The 17,358-nt window shown below is 57.0% G+C and overlaps 1 protein-coding gene across 3 annotated transcripts in view; it reads left to right on the forward strand.

The window, feature by feature from the left end:
- SPTB (spectrin beta, erythrocytic) overlaps positions 1-17,358 on the forward strand; it is a 120,856-nt gene that overhangs the window by 102,239 nt on the left and 1,259 nt on the right. For 2 of the 3 annotated variants that reach the window (XM_058655137.1, XM_058655138.1), the window contains exons 24-33: positions 218-348; positions 931-1,135; positions 1,349-1,723; positions 3,525-3,769; positions 5,990-6,128; positions 6,959-7,043; positions 7,575-7,771; positions 8,026-8,075; positions 8,332-8,407; positions 15,887-16,152. In XM_058655137.1, the coding sequence (XP_058511120.1) occupies positions 218-348; positions 931-1,135; positions 1,349-1,723; positions 3,525-3,769; positions 5,990-6,128; positions 6,959-7,043; positions 7,575-7,771; positions 8,026-8,075; positions 8,332-8,407; positions 15,887-16,152 (1,769 nt within the window). The remainder of the gene's footprint in view (positions 1-217; positions 349-930; positions 1,136-1,348; positions 1,724-3,524; positions 3,770-5,989; positions 6,129-6,958; positions 7,044-7,574; positions 7,772-8,025; positions 8,076-8,331; positions 8,408-15,886; positions 16,153-17,358) is intronic. The other variant, XM_058655140.1, reaches the window with a different exon arrangement.

The raw sequence follows: 17,358 nt of genomic DNA on the forward strand, positions 1-17,358 counted from the left end.
AACAGACAGGGGCCTAGAAGGGAGGATGAGCATCTGCTACGACCGTGGGGGAAGAAGGTGGGGTGTGGGTGGTCTTGGGGAAGCAGAGTAGCAGGAAGGGAATAGGTGTGGCTCTGCCCTAATCTCACGCATCTCTAGGAACTGGACTGTCCCTTGGCAAGGAAGGGAGTATGACCAGGCTCGGTGGTGACCCTGATGTCCGTCCTCTTCCTCTTAGGATGAAGAGGGTGCCATCGTGATGCTGAAACGGCACCTGCGACAGCAGCGCGCTGTGGAGGAATATGGGCGCAACATCAAGCAGCTGGCTGGCCGTGCCCAGGGCCTGCTGTCCGCTGGACACCCCGAGGGGTGCGTGTGCCTCCCAGGCCAACCCGGCAGGAGAGGGGCCTCCACAGGCCCGTATCCCAAAAGAAGAGTGTTTGAGAAAACCCAGTTCCGTTTCATGCCTTGGATTTGTGTAACTTCACATGGGGCCAACAGAGGTCCCCTTGGCCAAAGAGCTCAGAGACTAGAAGGGCAAACTGCCCAACTACCCACTCCTTTTTTGGTGAACAGAGAGATTTGGAACATTTGCAGCTTCAGCAGCTGCTGTGAGGTGTTGAGGAAGAATTTCATTGTAATTTCTGGAAGATTCTGTAGGACCTCACTGTGTCTCAGTAATATCGTTCTGTGGGAGTGAAGGTGGATCCTCACTTATTACCTACACCCATTAGAACTGTTGGGCGGAGTGTTTGGCACACATGGGGGCTCCCCGGGCCAGGCTCCCCAGGCCCCTCCCCCTTATTCCTGGTCCTACCTTTAGGGTGTCCATGGGCTGGGCATGACCTAAGGGCGCCTGCCTTCCCCCACTCCTCACCCCTGCCCCGGGCAGGGGGAACAGGATACCAAGTAAGTCACAGGCTCTGAGGCCTCCGTGGGCCTGCCTTCCAGGGAACAGATCATCAGGCTGCAGGGCCAGGTGGACAAGCACTACGCGGGCCTGAAGGACATGGCGGAGGAGCGGAAGCGCAAGCTAGAGAACATGTACCATTTGTTCCAGCTGAAGAGGGAGGCGGACGACTTGGAGCAGTGGATCGCCGAGAAGGAGCAGGTGGCCTCCTCTCCAGAAATGGGGCAGGACTTTGACCATGTCACCGTGAGTAGCCATAGTTCCCAGTTCCGCCATCTTCCACTGATGGGGTAGCCTCAGGCAGCCACACCACACAGACCCCAGTCACCCTCGCAGAAACCCTCGCTGTGCTGGGGCCCGTGGCAGGAAGTTGCCTCCGAAGGGAGCAGGGTGACACCTCTCTACCTCCCCCCAACCCTGTGTCCCCACTCAAGCCCTCTCTGTCTGTCCCACATGCAGCTGCTCCGAGACAAGTTCCGGGACTTTGCCCGGGAGACAGGGATGATTGGGCAGGAGCGGGTGGACAACGTGAACGCCATCATCGAGCGGCTCATCGACGCCGGCCACAGCGAGGCGGCCACCATCGCCGAGTGGAAGGACGGGCTCAATGAGATGTGGGCCGACCTGCTGGAGCTGATCGACACGCGCATGCAGCTGCTGGCTGCCTCGCACGACCTGCACCGCTACTTCTACACGGGCACCGAGATCCTCGGCCTCATCGACGAGAAGCACCGCGAGCTGCCCGCAGACGTGGGGCTGGACGCCAGCTCGGCCGAGTCCTTCCACCGGGTGCACACGGCCTTCGAGCGGGAGCTCAGCCTGCTGGGGGTACAGGTAAGTGCCTGTGCCCCTGGCACCTGGCACCTGGCGTGCGGGCTCCCCTGGTTTCCAGAAGGGAATCTGTGGAATGTTTGGAGATTCCGTCTCCTTAAGAGCCAACTGCTCAGAGCAGGGCGCTTGATGTTTAGATACTCTTTAATTTCAGGAGGGCTTTGTTCAAACCCCCACAAAAGCCCACGCATAAGCTGAACTCACAGTGCAGTTTCTCGAGCTGTCCAGAACTGCTAGCTACTGTATGCAGAAAACTTCCAAAAGTTTGTGAAAGAAGGAATGAAAAGACGACTTTATTTTGGTGCAACAAAGTTTTAAATTCATGCATAAGTTTTCATAATGGGTATTTTTCTGAAGACTCCCCCACATGTGACTTTCCAAAAAATTTTTGCACTCTAACACTGAATTCCATTTTTTATGAACTTTCAGAAGTGCCCTTGTATACAGAACCATTCTGAGCAACGTATTGTGCTCCCTGGGTCCTCACAGCCATCTCCTGGGGTGGGGGCAGATGCTGCATTCTGTGGAGGCAGAAAATGAGGTATGAAGGTTGCCTATGAACACGAAGAGCTGCAGAGGGGCCCAGAGGCAGCCCCTCACAGCCACGCCGCAGACTCCATGCACTTGACCATTTTCCCATGGAGGGATCCCCAGATCTGCACTGAGATCCCCGCCCCACCAGTTGGGTAGCTCCTAAACACCTCTGCAGGTCCCTAGGGTCATCCAGAGCTCATAAAGATGCCAGAGCCAGGCTCCCAGTGGAGGAAGACAAAACAGGCCAGCTGTACAGTCCTAGGCTGGCACGATAGGGCTGAGGCTGCCACACCAAGGAGGGAGACCTCCAGCCAGACGAGGGGTCCAAGCCTTGAAACAGGTGTAGCCCCACTGAGGGCTCGGGAGTGAGGCTTCACTGCCCTGGGGCTGCCCCTTCCTCGGAGCAGCTTGCAGAGGGATTAAAAAGGGAACACAGGGGTGATTCCCATCCCAGCTCTTTCCTTGACCCTAACCTGGGCCTCCTGAGCCTCCATTTCCTCATCTCAAAAGCAGAGGTCATATAAGAAGGCTTTACAAACTTTCTAGGAAAATGAAATTAAAATATAAATCAGGATGGGTGTTTGGCATAGTAAGATGTCTGTGTCCTATGGCAGAGTGCCTGGGTCCAACACCCTGCTCCACTTCCAACTCCAGCTTTCTGCTAGTCCAGGCCCTGGATGGCAACAGGGGGATGGCTCAAGAGCTTGAAACTCTTGGATGAAATTTCTAGATCCTGGGCTTCAGCCTGGTCCAATTCCAGCCATGGTGGACATGCTGGGGCAAAAATCAGTGATTCAAAGTGCTGCCTCTCCAAAAAAAAATAATAATAATAAATTTTTTAAAATTTTGGTACCAAAAAAATTCATGCATACAAAGGATATACGGGAAGTTTATAGAAAAAATGTGAAAACACTGCATTGATTTCAACATTTTTGCACTGAAATAAACTTTTCTTTCAATTCTGCAATTTCTACAAAATGTTTGAAATGCCTTTGAAGTATTCCTTCCAGTAAGTGGTTGTAAAGATTAGAGAATGGGAAATGTGTACAACAGAGCCTAACACACACATGTTCTTTATTGTGCTTCTGAGTAGTTCGAATCCTACACATAGTCTGAAACATGCCAAAAGCACATTCTACTCCTGGGAGGAGCACCTGTTGGGAGGGAGGCCGGAGCTCCGTCTTCCAGCAGAGCTCAGCTGCTCTCTGGGTGTGAGAATGGCACACCTGCCTCCGTGCAGGGAAGAATGCCTGGTGTTGCCTGTCCGCAGGTGCAGCAGTTCCAGGATGTGGCTGCCCGCCTGCAGATGGCGTATGCTGGGGAGAAGGCAGAAGCCATCCAGCACAAGGAGCAGGAGGTGTCCGCTGCATGGCAGGCACTGCTCGATGCCTGTGCTGGCCGTCGGACCCAGCTGGTAGACACGGCAGACAAATTCCGCTTCTTCAGCATGGTGCGGGACCTCCTGTCCTGGATGGAGGGCGTCATCCGGCAGATGGAGACCCAGGAGAAGCCCAGGTGAGGGAGCAGCTTTCAACGGGGCTGGCAGCCATAGGCGGCCGCCCTGGGCACCTCCCTGGAGGGAGCAGGGTTGACTGTCGGGGGCACTGGAAATCCGTAGGCATACCTGCAGCTTGCAGCTGCATCTAGGTGGTATCTGGGCAGAGATGGGACAGCTCAGCTTCCACTGGGAGGACTGACCGTCTTGGAGAAATGATGGGAAGGAGGCATCTATCATTTAGATTTCCCCATGTGGGTCATGCTCACAGCTCCAAGGCTGGGCACGTCCAAGGCTGATGGCTCTTCTGCCATCCCTGGGACGGGAGGGCTCAGGATGGAGCCCAAAGGTGGGATCAGGTGTGTGAGCCCTCAGCCCACTTCCTGTTAGGTTAGCAGCTGCCGCTGGCCCTTCTCAATCTGTTTGCCCTGAAGGTATCTGTACTAAAAGCCACATTTTTAAAAAAATTATTTATTTTTATTGCAAACTCAGATATGCAGGGAAGAGGAGGAGATAGAAAGGTCTTCTGTCTGATGATTCATTCCCCAAGTGGCTGCAACAGCTGGAACTGTGCCAATCTGAAGCCAGATGTGGGTGCGGGGTCCCAAGTCTTTGGGCCATCCTCTCCTGCTTTCCCAGGCCACAAGCAGGGAGCTGGATGGGAAGCAGGGCCACCAGGATTAAAACTGGTGTCCGTATGGGATCCCAGTGCATGCAAGGCAAGGACTTTAGCCACTGAGCTACTGCAGCAAGCCCCAGAGTTGTATTTTTAGTATCTTTAGTAGAGACATACTTCACCCATTTAAAGTATACCAGTCTGGTTTGTAATATATTCACTTCTGTATGAGGATACTTCTGAAAGTTCATGGAAAAGTTGAATTAAAAATACAACCAGCAAGGAGCTGGTGCATGGAACAGTGGGTACAGCTGCTGCCTGCAGCACGGGTGTCCCATATGGATACCGGTTCAAATCTCAGCTCCTCCGTTTCTGATCCTACTGGTGTGCCTAAGAGGGTAGCAGAGGATGGATCAAGTCCTTGGACCCCTGCACCCACGTGGGGGACCTAGAGGAAGTTCTTGGCTTCAGAACGGCCCAATTCCAGCCATTGCAGCCATGTTGGGAGTGAACCAATGGGTGAAAGATTTCTACTCTATAACTTTGTCTTTCAAATAAACAAACCTTAAGAAAAAAAGAACCACGTGTTGTGGCACAGCACGTTAAAGTGCCACTGAGGGTGTGCAGGCGCCCAAGACTGAATTCAGTCTTCACTCCTGACCCAGCTCCCTGCTAATGTGTCTGAGAGACAGGAAATGATGGCTCAAGTACTTGGGTCCCTGCCACCCACAGGAGATGACCAGGCTGTGTACAAGGCACTTTGGGCTGCCTCAGACCTGGTTATTTGTAAGGCATTTGGGGAATGAACCCAAGAATATAATCTCTCTTTCAAATAAAATGAAAAATGTTTTAAAATGATTCAAATATAAAGCCTGGCACAATAGCCTAGTGGCTAAAATCCTCACCTTGCCTGTGCCAGGATACCATATGAGTGCCAGTTCATGTCCCAGCTGCTCCACTTCCCATCCAGCTCTCTGCTTGTGGCCTGGGGAAGCAGTGGAGGATGGCCCAAAGCCTTGGGACCCAGCTTCCATGTCGGGCTACCCAGAAGCTCCTGACTCCTGGTTTCGGATCAACTCAGCTCTGGCTGTTGGGGTTATTTGGGAAGTGAACTAGCGGATGGAAGATCTTTCTGTTTGTCCTCTCTGTAAATCTGAATTTCTAAAAATTAATACATCTTTAAAAGTTTCAAATGTAACCAGCAAGTAGAAACACTCACTCTGCCAAATATATTTAAAAATCAGTAAATAATTTGATTTTGGTGCCAAAAAATATTTTTTTTTGTGATCTATGCATAGTGTTTTCACAGAACAGATTTTCTGTGAACTTTCTGGAAGTCTTTTATGTTTCAGTTTCAAAATGTTTTGCACCAGAGTAAACTGATCTTTGGATGGCATTTTCCATGAACTTTCTGAAAACCTGAACGTTCCCCCCAAAAAATGTTTCATGAACTTTCTCACATCCCCTGGCCTTCTTTTGGGGTCTCTGCAGCCTCTGCTCATGCCTGAGCACTGACCAGCAGCACATACCGGGGCATTGGTGCACCTGCTAGGGCTGGGCTGCCTGAAGGGCCCAGAGTGTCCTTTCCCCAAAGTGGCCTTCCTGCTCCTGCCCTCCCCTCCAGGGACGTGTCCTCCGTGGAGCTGCTCATCAAGTACCACCAAGGCATCAAGGCGGAGATTGAGACCCGCAGCAAAAACTTCATTGCCTGCCAGGAGCTCGGCGAGTCCCTGCTACAGCGTCAGCACCAAGCCTCGGAGGAGGTGAGGGGGCCCGTGGGGCAGAGATGAGGCCCCTCCACTGCCTTGTGCCACCCAGGCAGCTTCAAGGGGAGGGGAGCAGGGGGCTCAGTGCTGCCAGCATGCTCAGACCCTCCCCAGCGATCACACGTGGGCATGCTTTGACATTGCTGATTCTGGCCACAATAGGGTCAAGGGGACCCAGCACTGTGACCCAGTGGGCTAAGTCCCCCCATAAGGCTGGCATCCCATGTTGCAGCCACAGTTCTAGTCATGGCTGCTCCACTTCTGACCCACCTCCCTACTGATGTGCCTGAGAAAGCAGGAAAGAATGGCTCCAGTGTTAGGGCCCCGGGTACTCACATGCAAGACTTCCATGGGGTTTCTGCCTCTGGTCATCTGCGGAGTGAACCAGCAATGGAAGATTCTCTCTCCTTGGCTTTTAAATAAATATAAAAATTGTACTCAAATGGCAGAGTTAGAGACAGATCTTCCATCCACTGGTTCACTCCCCAAATGGCCACAGTAGCCAGAGCTGGGCCGTTGTTGTGCCAGGAGTTCCATCCAGGCCTCCCATGCAGGTGTATCCTCTGCTGCTTTTCTGGGCACAATATCAAGAAGCTGGATTGGAAATGAAGCAGCCAGGACTCTAACTGGTGCCCATATGGGATGCAGGTACCACAGGCAGTGGCACTGCCTGCTATGCCATGGCACCAGCCCCCAATAAATTAAAAAAAAAAAAAAACACAGCAGGGCTAGGACTGGGGTCATGTGAACATGTGGTCTGTGTGCAGGCTGCCCTGGGCTGGGCTGGGGTCTCCAAGCCCTGAGCTTTTCCCCTCCCCCATCCCCAGATCAGTGAGAAACTGCAGCAAGTGATGTCCAAGAAGGAAAAGATGAATAAGAAGTGGGAGAGCAGGGCAGAGCGGCTGAGCATGTGTGAGTATGGGCTGGGGGTCCAGGGGAACGAGGCCATGCTGGTGGGCTGGGTGGAGAAGAGGCCCAGGACACCCAGGGGGGACATGCAGCCAGAAGCCCCCTTCTGGCAGCTGGTATGCCTGCTCCTCTGCTGTTCCACGGGCTGCAGGGCTGTGGTCAGGGGAGCCTTTTGTGCGTGCTCTGTCCTGCAGCTCGAGACTTAGTAGAGGTGCAGAACAGCTGGCTGCCCAGGTAAGCGCCGTGAGCCCAGCTGGACCAGTCCCTGTGGCTGTGAGACAGCTGAGAACCAGGTCTCTTTACAAGGGATGCATCCAGCCTAGGCCTGTCATCAGAATGGAAATTGTTCTACTGAAAGTGGTTTTGCAAGTGTAACTCCTATTCCACATCCCCCGTGTGAGGCTCAGCGGCCCAGGGCAGCACATGAGGGACACTCCCACCATTGGGGGCAGGGTGGGAGGCAGCCTCCTGGCCATGTACTGAGCCAAGCTTGGCTCCCACCGGGGCTCTATGGGAAGAACATTCTCGTGGCAGGGCTCAACGTATGCCAGTTCTCGAGGGACGCCTCTGTGGCCGAGGCATGGCTCATCGCCCAGGAGCCCTACCTGGCCAGCCGAGACTTTGGCCACACGGTGGACAGCGTGGAGAAGCTCATGAGGCGGCATGAGGCTTTTGAGTACTCCACCCGCAGCTGGGAGCCACGCTTCGCTGCCCTGAAGCAACCGACCTTGGTGAGCTGGGACCGGTGCAGAGAGGCTGGGCGACCAACACAGGGTGGGACCACTGGACCAGGGACAGTGCTTACAGGGGTGTGTGAGGCTGTGCAGGCAGGGAACACGAGCAGGAAATAAGGGGTTGGGAAACACTGACCTAACAATGTAAAAGACAGGGCTGGACCCTGCAGGGTGACCTCCCAAATGGGCTGGGCCTAAAGGAGGGCTCCACTCTGTGCTTATCTGATGCCCTGGCCTCTTCCTTTTCCTAGCTTGAGCTTAAGGAGCAAGAGACCCTGGAGCCACCTGCAGAGGAAACTGGGTGAGTGGTGGTGGTAGCTGGGCATTCCAGAAGCTGGGCATAGCTCACTTCTCCCACCTGGGTCATCTGCCCAGAGGGGTGGGAGCTTGGCATGAGAGGGGCTTCTGTTCCCCCAAGTCACGCTGAGCTGGAGACCCAGCTCAGGAAGGCAGGGTGGGGTCCCCTCCGGCTGGGCATCACCTCCACAACCTTGTCCCTCTGCCGTCATGCTTCATAACGTCCACTTGTTAAAAAGAGGCTGTGTCTTATTCCTCAGGCCTCAAGAGGAGGAAGGCGAGACGGCAGGGGAGCCCCGCGTTCCCCACCGCGCGGCCACCGAGAGAACATCTCCGGTCAGTTTCATGTCACTTTATAGTTCCATGGAGTCGCTGATCCCAGAGCCCGGTCACCACTTCTAGGCCCAGCCGGGAGTTAGGAGGGCTAGGAAGGCTCAACAGGCTGCTTCTCTCCTTGGAATTCCTCCCCTCCTCCCTCCCAGCTGGGAGCTCCTCAGGGGTCCCAGTTAGCGTGCTTTTATCTAGTCGGAATAAATTTTGTTGTATAAACACATCACCTTTTACACACCAGGGGGCACACTTCACCCAGGTGGCCCGTCCCTTTTCTCCCTCCTCCACACTGTACACACCCCGTTCCGGCCTGCCAGCCCACCCACCTGCCAGTTGAATGGGGACTCCTCCTCCCATACTGCTCACTCCTCACGGCCTGACCTGAAGGCTTGGGTGGTGGTGGGGGGGGCCGGGGGAATCAGCAAGGTTGGACGAGGAGCAGGTTCCAAGGCTAGAATCCAGGACTTCGGGGACGGATGCCCATCCCCCCCAAAACAAAGGAGCGTCTGTTTGGGAAGGCCCAGAACGTGGGCTCCTTGCCTGGCTGGCACAGGTGCCCATAGGACCCCATGTGGTCAATGCAGTCAGCCCCCAGGAAGCTGCAGCCAGGATAGTTCGGGGCAGGCGTATCAGCATGTGGCTGGCATGGCTTCTCCCTACCCTGACCCTGCAAGTTCTCCAGAGGCCCTGGGGGGCTGATCTGAACCTCGGGGTGCTGGGTGGAAGTGTCCTGGGTAGTGCCCCAGCCACTGCAGAGGAACGCACAGGAACTGGACGGCCAGCTCATCCTGGGCTACAGGGCCCAGATGTTAGCCCTTCTCCCACCTGATGTGCTGCACCAGCCCACCATGCCCAGCAGAGGGCACTGCTGGGCTCCCACCAGAGGGTCTCCCTTGTGAAGCTCCCAGGGTGGCCTGGGGCTGGACCCCCTTCTCGCAGCAACAGCATCCCCACCACCAGAACTCCCAGGGCTGACACCCACGGACACGGCTGGGCTGCATCCTGCCTGCTCACCCCACCTGCGCTTCCGCCTGCTTCCCTCTGTGTATGCATGCCCTGGTGCCCCCCAACACCCATCCATCCATCCTGTGTGTCGTGTCCATCATGCCAGCCTAACTACGTGTGCACCACGGCTGCATGCATCCAGCACCTGTCGTCGCCAGGGAGACGGGGAAGGTGGGGTGTGGAATAAAACCTAACTGGACCTGAGTCTGTCTCTGGGGGGTGGGAAAGAGGGGAAGCTACATCGGAGACCCCCCCTCCCGGAGAGCAGCCATGGGGCTCCACGAACAGAACGGGGACCAGAAAGACTGCAATGGCAGGAGCAGGCTGGTCCAGCCGCCCCAGGCCGCCTCTACTGCTTCTCTGGAGCCCTTTAAGACGCTGGGAGGAGAAGCCACCAAGAGCCCCAGGAGTCTTTGATTTGGGAAGGGGACTGAGGAGGGAGCCCCTGCAAGCGGAGCCGGTCCCCTGCTCCCTCCCTGCTACTTCCCAGAAGTTCCTGCCTCTCCCAGGGACAGCTGCGTGCTGGGCCTTCTCCGAGGGCATCCCCTGCTGATCCTGTGTGTGACCTGGTGGCGGGGCCCCATAGACTCATGTGGTGTCTGTCGCTTCATGTGAAACACTCCCTACCCCCACTCCATACTAACGCATGCCGGCTCTGTGTTGATGGGAGCAGCAGGAGGGCCTGGCCCAGCCTGGACCCCCTGGAGGTGCCACCCCTGGAGGTGCCACCCCTGGTCCTCCCTTCCCATGTGGTGCCTGGAGCTCTGGGTCCGTGTGTGCAATGCAGCGCCTTCCCTCACGTCTGACTTACCCGTGCGCACAGGTGAGTGCTGCGCCGCTCTGCTGCAGCCTGGGCCCAGGGAGTCCTGCTCTGGGCCTCTGCTGGAAGCTTCCTGCGGTGTAGAAAAACCACCTGATCCTACCCTGAGGCCTTTCTGCAGGATTCTAGAAAGCCTAGAACATTCCTCTGTGTGGCTGACAGAGCAAACCAAAGGCAGGGGCTAGGAAACGGGTTTCCAACTGCCTATCTCCTTGGCTGTCAAGTACCTGATTGACTTGGGAGGAGGCCAGGATGGGACAGGGGGTGCTTGCCTGTGGCCCTGTGTGGGGGACGGAGGTGGTCTCCCCTGCTGCTGCCAGGGGTAGGGTCAGGTAGCCCTCACCCCGATACCACTGTCTTCCCCTGGGGAAGGGTGTAGTTCTGAGCACCCTGCAGGATAACCTGGTTGAGGGGATATGGGTGGATTTCCTAGAGCAGAAATGGCATTGGAGATGATGCTAAGAGGCCAGGTTAACAGGCTTCCAGTCCTCAGGCTCCAGCTAGAAACACCCTCCCAACCAATACCCCCCCCCCATGAGGACCCTAAGGGAAACTGCAGCTCCCAGGGCTGAGAGCTATTTGAGGCAAACATACCCCATGTGCTTCCGAGCCACCAGCGCTGGGTGGAGGAGGGAGGAAAGGAGGGTTTGTCACCCACAGTCAGCTCACTGTCTCATGGGTGTGTCTCATCCCTCCTGGGCTGCCCGCACTGCCAGCTTCCCAGACAGGGCGACCGAGCACCCTGTTAGGCTGACCACAGGGAGCTGGGGTCCTTACTGCTCTCTTGTAGGGCCCTGGAGGTACCCGTGAGCTTGTGAGCGTGAGGGTAGCATCTCCTTTAGACCAGGAACCCCACCAGACAGATGCATCTGATATTCAGCAGGGCTCCATCCCAATCCATCTGCTCTTTAAGGAAACACCCCCCCCCCCCCATAGGAAGGCTAACATTGAGTCAGGATCCTCCCAAGCCCACCTTGCTGGAGCCCCGTCCCCAGGGCCTCCTCTGTACTCGGTGGGGGCCCAGGCAGTTCCCAGCTTAGCTGTGGTTCACATACATAGCCTAGGCTGTCGGATCCTGCAGTGCACCCTCTTGCCCTGGTTCTCACCCACCAGCGTGACCTGTAGAAAGGACCTTGTCGCTGCAGTTTCCAGGCTCTCGGGAATGTGCTTGGGGTCAGGAAGCACCTCCTGGCAGGGTGGTTTTCCTCCTAGGAGAGGGAAAGTGCAGTCCCCGCGCCTCCTGCTGGCCAAGCACGGAAGTGCACCATCTACACCTTTAATCTAGAGAAGGAATCCCCGCTCCTCAAAGGAGACCCCAGCCCTCTTCTTGCTTCCCCTTCCCAAGCCAGTTTCCTAGCAAGGCACGACCTTTCAAAAAATCAGGCTTACACGATTCCACTCGACTTTCCCGGACTCTCAGGGGGGCTATGCTCTGGAGCTGTAATCCCAGAAGGTTCTACAAAGCTCTGTGCCCTCCAGCAGCAGCCAATGCCACTTATCCCTGTGACGCCACAATCCCTCTTACTCCAACAGGTCCCCCAAACCAGGTTCTCTGTTGTCAGTGACTCCCTTCTAGCCCTCACTTCATCTCCAGGCCTCCCCCCTGCCCTGGTCCAGCTTCCAGCTCCTCAGGTGGCATCCTATGTGGGCCCCATCAGCAGACCACCTGCCTCCGGGAGTAGAGCAAGGAGGGAGCTGTGGCCATCTCATCTACCCAGTGCCTGCCCCTGCACTCACACGTCAGCCACAGGGGCAGTCCACTCTGGTCCTGGGCAGTGTCCAGCATAGCTTCTCCCCCATCCCATCCCACCCCACCCCCAGCGCTCTTCCTCGGGTTTCTCTGCTAAGAGGACCTGGGACAACAGCTTTCCCTGGAGGCCCTTCTGCCCAAACCGCCACCATGCTGCCAGACTGGCCCTGGGTCTGCACCCAGCATGGGTTCATCACCCAGCTGGAAATCTCTTGATGGATCCAGTCTAGAGAGACCTGAGACACTCCACCATGGGTCCTGGGCTTGCAGCCCAGACATAGGCAGCCCCAGACAGAAGGGGGGCGTCTCTCCCTAGCCACTTGGCTCCCTCTGTCCTGCACCAGCCAGCAGCTGCCCCCTTGCCAATGTGAAAAGGCTTCCAGCAGCTGCGCAAGCTGAAAGTGGACGAGGGCAGCTCGTCCGCTAACCTGCTGTGCCATCCCAGGACTCAGCTTGTCTTTTACTGGAGCCCTCGTTTCCCATGTTAAAGGAGATCGAATCCATGACCCAAGACCCTCCTGCAGCTCCAGACTTCTGAGAATCTTTTTTAGCCCATCAGCACCAGCCTCCCCCACCACACATGTACACACACGCCATAGGGTCTGCTTCCCAGGAGGGCGTCCTACCTGCAACCCTTGGCCTTCCTGGGTCATCTTCCCAGGAGCCTGGCCCCAGGAAGGTATCTGATGTCATAGGACTCACAAAGTAGCAATCTCCACCACATCCTTCCATGCTCCTCCTGAGTATGCCGCTCCCTGTGGTCAGCCGTGTCTGGGAAGCTGGCAGTGCGGGCAGCCCAGGAGGGATGAGACACACCCATGAGACAGTGAGTGAGCTGTGGGTGAGAGTGGCACCTGCATCCTAGTGACAACCCCTCCCTCCTGACGTGGGCAGCAGTGACCCTGCGGGCAGCACCAGGCTGCACAGCTTTTGCCCTCGCCTCCTTCAGGCTGCAATCCAACAGTCAGTCTCTTTAGATAGTTTTGCTTCGGAAAGTGACTCATCCTCCCAGTTATGCATCTACACCACCTCCCTCAAAGTCTTGTCTTTGCAAGGGCCTGAGCTCTCTGCAGAGATCTCAAATGCGGCAAAGGCTTCCACCAAAGTGGCACACCGTTGTTCTCAGCGCCATCTAGTGGTCCCTGCCTGCTCTGGGAGGGCTCTAGGCTGGCTTCCCCCTCCAGGTTCCATCCAGGGGAGGCCAGGTGAGCCCTCACCTGCCAGTGGCGGAGGCTGCATTTGCTCCTTTCCCGGTCCCAAACAGCCTCTATTCTAGGCATCAAAGTGTGTTGGTGGTCATCCTGCTAGCCAGGTGGGATCCTGGCTGCAGCCAAGCCACATGGAGGAAGCTGGTGGGTAAGAAGGGGCTGACGGAGCACCACAGAGCCCAGGGGGTTAGACACTAGCTTGCTTTAGAATGCACAAGAGCACCAGCGCAGCAGCACAGGGACCCCCACCAACAGCGAGTCCAGAAGGGTGAGGGATGCTCAGCATCCTTGGGGGCCCAGAGATGCTCCCTCCTGGCCTGTCCTATCCAACACCTGGGCTTTGAACCAATGTGGGCACGAGAGTCCAGTGACGGTCCCTGGCCTCCCCTCATTTCTAGCCGCCCCCCCCCCCGCCCCGTGCCCTCAGGTCCTGACCTTGGTTAGAGGGAGGGGATGGAATGTACTGGAATCACCTGTGCACAGACCAGGCAGGGCACAGGAGGGCTCTCAGGACACAATGAGCAGCCACGTCCCTTCAGAGGGCACTGGCTCCAGCCTCTTTGTGTCCTTGCTGAGGGACCATGAGACCAGACATCCTTAAAGAGGAACTAGGAAGGCCAGGAGGAGGAGGGTGGTTGGTCCTAGGAACAGTCCATGTTTAGTGCCTGGGGACGGATCTCTAAGTAGGAAAGAGGGGGAGGGTGGCTGAGGTGGCCTTGTGGACACACAGGTCTCTGCCCAAACCCATCCCAGTGTCAGGGGAGTTCATGGGCAGGTGTGGCTGAGGGGCTCTGGTGGAGTCCTCCCTGACTCAGGTCACTGTTGCTATGACAACACATGGAGGCTGCCTCCGGAGGAGAGCAATTGTGTGTCAGGCACACAGTGCAGAGGGTGCTCACCCAGCCCTGGGTGCCCGGCACCATGGCACCAGCCACAGTCTGAAGGAACCAGATCCAGGGCCACGTGGGTCCCTACTAAAGTCCCTGCCCCACCCACCACCACCACACTGGAGCCCCAGCTTGCAGCACAGCAACCCTGGTGGTGCAGAGGTATGCTCAGCTCAGCCCAACCACAGTGCTCCCCAGACCTGCTGCGACAGCTGCCCCTGGGTTTCAAGGAAGGGTAGGTGCTGCCTAGCGGCACTGGATCCCTCCCCCTGCGCCCCCTGCCCCAGAGGGAGAGCACGACCTACTGGGTGCAAGGCCAGAGCAGGAGACCAGAAAGACGTCACGTCCAGCCCCAACAACCTGCCTCCCCAAGCCTGAGGGTCTTCGGAAGGACCCTGAAACCAGGCTCCCAGGTCCAGCCCCACAGCTCCCACCGGCTCTCCCTCTGATGGTGGGCCACTGCAGACAGCCCAAACCTCCCAGGTGCCTGGAAATGAGGCCAGCCTCTCCCCTCCCCTCCCCTCCTCTCCCCTCCCCTCCTCTCCCCTCCCCAGTGCTGTCAGGTAGGCAAAGACGAGTTCTCTGCAGGGATAACCACAAGGCCAATGCAACTAGGTCAGATGTGCCCCATCCCCCCAAGACCAACCAGCTGCGTGGCTCTTGCACAGCCCCTGCCCTCTCTGTGCATCGTAGCGCTCATGGTAGATTAAACGCTGGGTCAGCAGTTTCCAAGTTTTCCCGGCAACACCATGCTTTCCTATTCTCCTGGAGCCCCAACTTACAAAGCTGCTTATTAACAGTTTCCACATGACAGATCACCAACATGACTAGCTTTCTTCCTCCTGCAACCATGGGGTTATACATTTCCCCCACCCCTCACCTTCCCACCAGGGACCCCAGCCGCTGTCCACCGGTAAAAATCTAGCCAGCGTGTTTCAAGCTGGTGGCATCCAGAGTAGGTGCCTACACCCGCCCAACCTCCAGGCCTCCCCCAGTGGGGAGAGCTGCCCCGCCTCCTTCGCACCTGCCATCTTTGCTTGCTGGGGCAGAGAATGGCGCAGCAAAGTGCCAGAGTCTCATTGCTACCTGTGCTGGGCCTGTCCTCCCAACCTGTAGATTTGTGTCCTAGGGGCGTCCAGCTGAGGACCTTCTGTCTCAGGCTAGGGCTCCACCAGCAGGGACACTCAGGCAAGGTTATCTTCCCTGTGGCCTGCTGGAGAGACCCCACCTCCCACTCTTATCCTAGCTTGGGGTGGGGGCAGGTGAGCAGGCAAGACCCCGGCATAAAGAAATTCCAGCTGGAAGGAGGGGTGCTGGGGGAGGGGGCACAGGGCCTGTTTCCCCTCGTCATAGACACCTGTGTGGACAGTGCATGCCAGCGGTCACCCTTCCACTTATCAGATGTTAGAGTCCTACTAATTCTGATGAAGGCCCAGGGGGGTCTGGGTGCTTCCTGTAGGAACAGGGGGTGGGCGCCTGAGGTCTGCCAACCTGAGCTGAAGGGAAGAGAGTATTCGTGCCCATTCTGTGAGTAGAAGCCTTCCCAGGAACTCACAGCCCTCGGCCGGCCCGCAGCATCTGCCCCTGACCTCGGGCACTTCCGGCTCCCCCTCCCCTGACCAACAACCTCTGGCTGCTGTTAGCTTGTGGGCAGGGGTGGGGTGGAGCCCCAGATACAAGCAGAGGGTTGGGGAGGAGAGAGTTACTCCAGGCAGCTGATGGAACAGGTGAGGAAGGCACAATGGAGCGGGACCTGGATGAGGCGGGGTCTGCTCAAGTCCCTGATTTGCTGAGTGCTCCTGCCCTGTGCCCAAGCAGGGGGAAGACGCGGGGCCATGGCCTCCGGACCTGCAGCCACCACACCCACCGGGGCAGCGTGAGGACGGCCCAGAGGCCCAATCCGGTGGAGAGGACAAACCCGCCACAGAGCCCCTCTTTAAGGTCTTGGACACGCCCCTGAGTGAAGGGGACGAGCCTGCCACGCTGCCAGCCCAGCGGGACCACGGGCACAGCGTGCAGATGGAGGGCTACCTGGGCCGCAAGCACGACCTGGAGGGGCCCAATAAGAAGGCGTCCAACAGGTGCGTGGGGGTGACCCAGTGGTCCCAGGGCCAGGCAGAGCAGGTGTGGCCTCCAGTCGTGGTCTGAGAGCTCCACGGGATGGGGTTTGCCCGCTTTCTGATACACCCGAGACTGTCACCCAGAGAAAAGGCTTATGATTTAGTTCAGTGTTAGAAGGTCAAGTCCAAGAGTGGGTGCCCCACCCTGCTTCAGCTCTTGATGAGCAAGGGTGGCCACGGGGAGGTGTGGAGGCAGCCGCAGGAGGTGGCAGGCGAGCCAGAAGGCAGGGGGCTGCTAGGTCCCCCTCCTGCCACCATCCCTCTTAGTGCCATTCGCACAGGACCTGGGGGTCCAAGGATTCTACCCACAGGCAACAATCCACGTCCAGCTCACCTCCCATCACAGCAAGCCCTCACTGGGTACCCTTGGTGCCCCAGCTCTCCACACTTACTTCCTTGGTAGTAACATGGCAATGTCACCAGCCTGCCTTTTCGGTAGGGTGCTGGGGCTGGCCCACGCTGGCGCTCAGTAAACTTTGCTGCTCTCCTGTTATCCTGGGGCTGGGTAACGGCCAGCCCGACTAGGCACAAGTCAGATGTCCTTGACCGATCCCCTACCTTTATACCAGCCTGTTCCCTCACCTCGTGTAGTGCCCGCTTGTGCTGTCACTCAGTGACTCCGTGACCTTGAGGGAGAGATTCCACAGCTGTTCCTTTCCCAGTCTGAGGCAGTCCTGTGCTTGGAGCTGGGCGATCCAGGACCCCCTCTGCTTCAAGCTGCTGCCACCCACAGGAGACCCACACCGAGTTCCAGGCTTCAGGCTGTGGCCTAGCCCAGCTCTGGTTATTGCAGGCATTTGAGGAGTGAACCAGCAGATGGAATCTCTCTCTCCTCTTCTCTGCCTTTCAAAGTGACAGAGTTCCCACCCATCAACCCATGGATCCATTCCCCAAGTGTTCTCAACAGCCAAGCTGAAGACGGGAATTGGGAAGCCAGTCTGGGTTTCCCACATGGATGGCAGGGACCCAACCATGGGAGCCCTCACCTGCTGCTTCCCAGAATGTACATTAGCAGGAAGCTGAAACTGGGAACAGCCAGAACTCAAATCCCACCAACTCCAGGATGGAAAGTGGGCGTTGCTTTTTTTTTTTAACAATAAAATGGAGATTGATGCTATGGCATGGCCTCTGTGATGCCAGCTGCCCAAGTGGGTGTGAGTTCAAGTC

This window comes from Ochotona princeps, chromosome 26 (assembly GCF_030435755.1).
Source record: "Ochotona princeps isolate mOchPri1 chromosome 26, mOchPri1.hap1, whole genome shotgun sequence".
In the NCBI taxonomy this organism is placed as follows: domain Eukaryota; kingdom Metazoa; phylum Chordata; class Mammalia; order Lagomorpha; family Ochotonidae; genus Ochotona; species Ochotona princeps.